This window comes from Cupressus sempervirens, chromosome 7 (genome assembly GCF_028749045.1).
Source record: "Cupressus sempervirens isolate cs-2001-9-10 chromosome 7, ASM2874904v1, whole genome shotgun sequence".
Lineage (NCBI taxonomy): Eukaryota > Viridiplantae > Streptophyta > Pinopsida > Cupressales > Cupressaceae > Cupressus > Cupressus sempervirens.
The window spans coordinates 326,290,751-326,298,247 of NC_143124.1; the positions used below are offsets into that span (position 1 = coordinate 326,290,751).

At 39.3% G+C, this 7,497-nt stretch overlaps 1 protein-coding gene across 1 annotated transcript; it reads right to left on the reverse strand.

The window, feature by feature from the left end:
• Nucleotides 1-257: 257 nt before the first annotated feature.
• LOC149546737 (nudix hydrolase 2-like) lies at nucleotides 258-2,181 on the reverse strand. The gene is made up of 9 exons (XM_089794656.1): nucleotides 2,102-2,181; nucleotides 1,677-1,985; nucleotides 1,528-1,593; nucleotides 1,282-1,419; nucleotides 1,091-1,168; nucleotides 950-1,000; nucleotides 818-852; nucleotides 626-734; nucleotides 258-525 (listed from the first exon to the last, which is right to left on the reverse strand). Exons 2-9 carry the CDS (start codon nucleotides 1,890-1,892, stop codon nucleotides 343-345), a joined length of 876 nt encoding a protein of 291 aa, XP_089650782.1. The 5' UTR covers nucleotides 1,893-1,985; nucleotides 2,102-2,181; the 3' UTR covers nucleotides 258-342.
• Nucleotides 2,182-7,497: the final 5,316 nt, after the last annotated feature.

Below are 7,497 nucleotides of genomic sequence, written 5' to 3' on the forward strand. Positions count from 1 at the left end.
AAACTAGATAATGAAATCATAGACTGCAAGTTCCTCAAACTTGAAATAGTGACAAATCTTGATTAAAAATGACCATAACATCAAATATACAATACAAATGTCTTTCAATTATTGTAAATTATATATATATATATATATATATATATATATATATATATATATATATATATATATATATGTATATATATATATATATATATATATATATCAACTTGCAAAATTACATAAAGAATGAATAAAATATACTCTATAACAAATTTAACTAAATAGAATGCTCTCATTTCTCATGAAGAAAGCTACTATTATCTACAGATGGCTCAAACTATTACATCAATGTACTTCTTATTCAGAATCAAGGGCACTGCAATAGAAGGCAGAGGGTTTGCGGGAGTTGGAGGATATCCCAGTGCCTGAAAATCCTTTGCATCGTCCCTTTACAGTGCCAACACACGCGCCGATCATATCTTTCAGAAGTTTGCTTTGTTGGTTTTTGGGCTGAGATGCAAATTCTTCAATCGCCATCCACTGGAAAAACAATCAAACAATTTGAACCCCACGTAAGACGATATTGCAATATCCAATTAAATAGCAATATTGAATCACCACCACTAATTTAAAAACGTACCTTGGCTGCAGAAACTTCAGTATCTTGCGCAACAATGTTAGAAGAAAGTGATCTCAACATACACACGAAGAGCATATCTGATTTCCCAAAGGGGGCATTGTGACCGTCCCTACAGTTCATTCACCCACAACTATTAGAGAGCCATGAGAAAAAATACTGCTTCAAACTCATTATCAATCTGTTTTTGCTTACCTGAACCCGACCACTTGTACAAACTCTGTATCAATCTGTAAAAGTGCAGCAAATAGTTGAATAACTAAAAATGTCAGGAAATTAAATTGCTTAGAAGTGAAAATCCCAAAAGACGAAAGAAGTGACAGTTACCCCTGTTTCTTCCTGAACTTCTCTTATGGCCCCTTCCTTAATGCCTTCCCCCTATCACAAACAAATATATATTAGTGCGTGCCTATAATAGCTCAAGTGTCATTAATTTAGTTTGACGATGTCCAAGTTTAAACTGCACACCTGGTTAATCCTTCCCGTTGGCATCTTCCACAACCCGGAATCCTTGTAAGGTCCGCACTTCTCCTGAACTACTAGAACCTATCATCATAATTTATGCATCAGATTTATTATTCGATTACATCGCATTCTAAATAACAGTTGCTAGGGACGGGTAGAAAATTGAGCAGAAGGAGTACAAATGCAAACATTACCTGTCCGTCGTCGTTGAATACAAAACCTGCAATCCCCACTTGATGTGAAGCATTATCGGGGATGGTACAAGGAGTCTGAGGAATCCAATACACTAACATCGCGTACCAAGGCTCAGCGTGGTGGTACCAAAATCCCAGCTGCGATCCACCGATCATAAAGTATTGATTCAAGCGTAAATAAATGGATTGGAATGGGGAAAAAACAATTAATTAAGGCGGATAACACCAAACTATTGAAGAACTGACCTCGATCGCAACCGGGACTAGCTTTGCCTGTTCCTTGGGCACTTTAATCCACACCGCCTTCTTTTCCTGTACAATCCAACAAGTATCATATTATGACTAATTAGGGATTTGTAATTGTATATTATAACAGAGCAGTAAGGACTGATCACCTGGCGCGTCCATAGAGAAAGTGACGCCTTGAGCGAGGCTGCAAAAAGAGAGGCATCGTTCTGCATATTCTCCACGTCAACAACTACGCTGTCATATCTGTCTTCATGGGCTTTCAGCACAGCTTGATCGTCACATGTTTCCTTCATAACTGTTTCAACGTCGTTAGTGGTACTGGTCACCGAAACGTCGTTCGCTGTAGTACTCATCAAAGTCATTCTGCAGTATAAGCAACGACGTTCTATGTCTCGGAAGTTGATTTTTTTTTTAAAAATATGTCTGTGAGCGAGATGATTGGATTTTGCTTCTTCCTGAGCGGGTGCAAAGGCAGATTGAATTGAATTAGCAGTGTAAGCAACGACATGCCAAAAAAAAAGTTCAATAAGAGATGAAAATAAATCAAAGTAGTGCAGGAACTGATGCTAACCTTGTGAGGACCACTGTAGGCAAGATTGTATTTTGCTTCTTCCTTATCCCGTGCAAAAACAAATTGAATCGAACTAGTAGTGCAATATAAATTATGTGGTAAGAGCGTGTATATATATATATATTCGAGGCAACAACTAGAGGATGTTTCTGGGATATCAGACGACTGCTTCCGCACTAGTAACAACCAACTCCCGCTACCTTTCCTTAAGCGTACCAAAAACGAATACTGAAAACTCGTCCGCAAGGCAACGGCGAACAGCGAGAAATTTCTCATAAAAAATTCTAGGAATATACGGAAGGCTATCTTCGCAAATTCGCGGAAGGCTATGGCAAATTCTTTTTAATGACCGAGTATGCTGCCAGGGACCTTTCAAGGCCCGCTAACAGAAAAGCGCGTAACAGAATAGTCAAAGCCTGAAGGCAATGCAAGTGCACCTCCCGGGGCTCTTATTGACATTCCATACTATTTCTTCGAGTTGATATTTTTAAAATAATACATAAATACTGTAGAAGAGATTTGAGGCTTCCTACACCCCAATTTTTTTTCTTTCATGTCATCCATCGTTTCTTCCTTTATCACGAGTTTTTTACATCGTATGGTCGGGTAAATTCGTTCAAATTTCCAAACATATCCGTTCTCATCTTTCATTTTAATTCTAACGACTGTGACAACTTTATCAGATTTCTATATGTGTGGGATTTAATATATGTGACAATATTGAGGCAGTTGGCCCACAAGTGTGCACCTAATCATTCAATTTAAATTTGAAAAATCAAATATAAAAATATTTATTGTAATTTATATAAATTTGGTTGTATACAGGGTCTGCCTTAAAGTCTGCTTGGTCAGCGGAGGAGGCTTAAGGTTGTGGGTAGTTCCTTATGATCTTGGGTTCAAATCTGGTGACCTGCTTCAATGATGCATTGGTTCTACTAATGATTAGGTCCATATAAACAAGTGAGACTTATCAATGTATTTACCAAAAACTAGTGTTTACATAAGACAAAATATATAAGTCATCCAAGGCTCACCACTCAATTCATAAACCAACACTAGAAAACTATATTGCCACATGGAAGTTTATAGACCCAAATGAGGATGACAACCAACAATTCAATGCAACTACAAAGTCCATGTGTTCCTACTAAGACATTGCCAAAATGATGTGTTATTGCAACCCATGTCCCATCATTTGAGCTCAAGCAAACAACTACTATCACTTTAATGCATAACCACATGTATCTAGGAAAAAAATGTAACAATATCATTTTCCATCAAAGGGCAGTCAAAAAAGATATAAATGGAAAAATTAAATTAACTTTGTGAATTCAATGTACATTTAATTTTCAAAATAAAAAGAGCACAAACATTAAATAGGCCACACCAACATGGAAAACTTCACATATACAAGTCCATTTTGTTCCAGATTTTAATATTTCTTTTCACATTCTTCTATTTTTGGGCCACCCTAAACATAGCAGTGCCCTCCACCTCAATGTTCCACCATGAAGAAATCTTGGTTTTCAAAGCCAGGTGGGAAATCCACATTTTTTCAAACCAGAAAGGGAAGGAATTTTTGAATGAAAGAGGACAAACAGAGAGAGATATGGGGGAGTGGTTTGCTACCATTATAGGAAGGGAAAGCTTTCAGGAGTGGGTTTGCAACCAGACAGGGTAAATAAGGGCTCTGTCAAGACGGACTTGGTCTAATAGGAGAGTTGGGGGGGACTATATCCAAGTCCATCTTGACAGAGCCCTTATTTACCCTGTCTAGTTGCAAACCCACCACTGCTTGGTCTAATGGAAGAATTGGGGGGGATTGTATCCAAGTTTGTCTTGACAGAGCCCTTATTTACCCTGTCTGGTTGCAAACCCACTCCTACAGGCTTTTCCTTCTTCCTAGAATGGGATTAGACCACTCACCCATAACTCTCTCTATTTGTCCTCTTTCGTTCAAAAGGTCCCTCCCTTTCCGGTTTGAGAAAATTTGGATTTTTGATGCAGGAGCATCTTGCATGGAAAAATTATTGAAAAAAAAAAAGAAAAAAAAAATTAAAAAAAATTAAAAATAAATGGTTGTCATTCCATTTATCGAGGTGTGTGGGAAGAATTTTAGAAAGTTATGAATATTGTAGAAAGTTTTGGAAGTTGTAGAAGGTTGGGGAAGATGTAGAAGGTTGTGGAAGTTGTAGAAGGTTGTGGAGGAATTCTAGAAGGTTGTGGACAAGTCATGCATGGGGTGGTAAGTGCCTATTTAAGCAAGGCATATGAGCATTTCTAATCAAGCTCAAGGAGTAGCTTGAGAAGTGGAAGTTCAAGGAGAAGCTTGAGAAGGAGAAGCTTGATAAGTAGAAGCTTGGAAAGGTGAAAGCTTTGGAAGGAAAGCTTAGAAAGGTGAAAGTTGTGGAAGGTGAAGCTTGGAAAGCTTGGAAGTTGTGAGAGAAAGGGAGGAAGTGAAGAGTGAGTTTTCCTGAGTTTCTGGACAGAGCGCCGAATGTGAGGCAGTTTACAGCAGGATTGTGATGGAGTTGTGAGTGTAGACAGAGCGCCGAATGTGTGGCACTTTACACTTCGATCTTGGATAAAGTTGGAAAAGAGCTAGTGGCTGTGGTTTAGAAACAAGGAGGTTGTTTGGTGGCTTGCGAACACAAGTTAAGATCTTGGAGGTTTCTACCAGAGTGCAGATTTGGACTAGCTTGAGTTTTGGATTGGATCTTGAGAGATCTTGTTGCATTCTTTGTCATGATTTGTTAAGGGTGGTGTGGCCCTTTGTCAGTGGTATTAGAGTGGTCCTTCATCAGTCGTATGCATAGTATACCTTCACAAGTGGTATCAAAGCAGGAGTTCCTGAGTGTACAAGCAGATCGCCGAAGTGTGAGGCAGTTTGCACTAGGACCTTGGTTGGTTGAAGTTTATTGGAGTGGGAGTTCCTGAGCATGTAAAAAAATCACCGAAGCTGAGGCAGTTTGCACTAAGACCTTGGGAGGACATGCAGATTGATTGATGGATGCGGAGATGGAAGACTGAACTTGTTGAGGCATGATTGTGGAGAGCTAGTGGATTGCAAATCCGTGGTCTTAGACTTGTGATGTGGTACTTGATTGTTCATGCGAGGTGGCAGGTTGCGATCTTACTTGCAAACAATTTGGTTGTCACAACTAGCGTGGGAAGGATTTGTTGTAGAGGGTTTACGAAGATCTTGGGAGATGGCTCCAAGAGAATTGGACTCCAAGATGATTGCAAAAATCCATGATATAGTGGAGAGGAATTTTTCTAAGATCATTTCTCAATTGGATGCTAGATTAGTTGATCAAGCTAAGAAGGTCAAGGTGGAAGAGGATGGTTTTGCTAATCAGTTTGTAGATCCTGATGCAGAACCTGCAAAGCAACTAGAGGTTGTTGCTAAAGATATTCCTAATGTTGTTGATGTTGGGATAGATGTTGATTTTCATGATCAATTGGTTGAGTCTGACATGGAGATTGTGGAGCACTCGGTCGTGGATGATCTAGTTGATGTTGGTGGTGACTTGTATGTTGCAGAGCACTTGGTCATGGATGATCCAGTTATTGTTGGAGGTGACTTATATATTGCAGAGCATCTTGTTGTGAGCAATGAGGTTTCTGGTGTAGAGAGTTTGGCATGTGTTGATGGAGTTCTACATGCGATTGTTCATGTGGGGTTTGTTGCTATGGGTGTGAATTCACTAGTTGCTGATGTGGATGAGAGTTTTCTGTTGAAGCATTATGTTCTGTTTGTTCCTGGGAATGAGCATATTGATTGGATGGTTGAGATGCTGGTGTGGAGGATTTACATGGTGGTTTTGTTGTCCCTATTGAGGTGGAAGCCTTTGTTGAAGATAAAGATGGTGGTAGATTTTTCTTTTGGTGTCAAAGTGTGGGACACACTTTTCTATCTACTAGGGGAGTCTGATGCAGGAGCATCTTGCATGGAAAAATTATTAAAAAAAAAAATTAAAAAAATTAAAAATAAATGGTTGTCATTCCATTTATCGAGGTGTGTGGGAATAATTTTAGAAAGTTATGAATATTGTATAAAGTTTTGGAAGTTGTAGAAGGTTGTGGAAGATGTAGAAGGTTGGGGAAGTTGTAGAAGGTTGTGGAGGAATTCTTGAAGGTTGTGGATAAGTCATGCATGGGATGGTAAGTGCCTATTTAAGCAAGGCATATGAGCATTTCTAATCAAGCTCAAGGAGTAGCTTGAGAAGTGGAAGTTCAAGGAGAAGCTTGAGAAGGAGAAGCTTGAGAAGTAGAAGCTTGGAAAGGTGAAAGCTTTGGAAGGAAAGCATGGAAAGGTGAAAGTTGTGGAAGGTGAAGCTTGGAAAGCTTGAAAGTTGTGAGAGAAAAGGAGGAAGTGAAGAGTGAGTTTTCCTGAGTCTGTGGACAGAGCACCGAATGTGAGGCAGTTTACAGCAGGATTGTGATGGAGTTGTGAGTGTAGACAGAGTGCCAAATGTGTGGCATTTCACACTTGGATCTTGGATAAAGTTGGAGAAGAGCTAGTGGCTGCGGTTTAGAAACAAGGAGGTTGTTTGGTGGCTTGCGAGCACAAGTTGAGATCTTGGAGGTTTCTACCAGAGTGTGGATTTGGACTAGCTTGAGTTTTGGATTGGATCTTGAGAGATCTTGTTGCATTCTTTGTCATGAGTTGTTAAGGGTGGTGTGGCCCTTTGTTAGTGGTATCAGAGCGGTCCTTCATCAGTTGTATGCAGAGCGTACCTTCATTAATTTCCCACCCAGCTTTGAAAATCAAGATTTCTTCATGGTGGAACATTGAGGTGGAGGGCACTGCTATGTTCAGGGTGGCCCAAAAATTGAAGAATGTGAAAAAAAATATTAAAATCTGGAACAAAATGGACTTGAGCCATATTTTCTAGGATAAGGATGAGAGGATTGATCAACTCTGAATAATCAAGGAAGAAATACAACAAAATGGGTATAATAATCAAAATTGGTTAGAGGAAAGGTCTATTCTTGCCGACCTTCATAACATCATTTCTAGGGAAGAACACTTTTGGAAATAGAGATCAAGAGTTAATTGGCCTAAAGAAGGGGACTAGAACACTAGGTTCTTCCACTTATCTACTTTAAAACATAGGGTTGCTAACAGAATTTCTAGTGTCAAGAAAGGTCAACATTTGTTATTGAAAGATAATGAGATAGCGGATGAAGCTATGCAATTTTTCTCCTTTCTCCTCTCTAAGGATCATACTCTCTTGGTGCCTAATCAAGAGGATATTCTGTTGGCTATTCCTTCTATTCTACAAGCCCACCACAACTCTATGTTGAAAGCTATCCCAACCCTGGAGGAAATTTTTCAAGCTCTCACTTCTCTTCCGGGTGATAAGGCCCCTGGCTTGGATGGTTTTTTGACT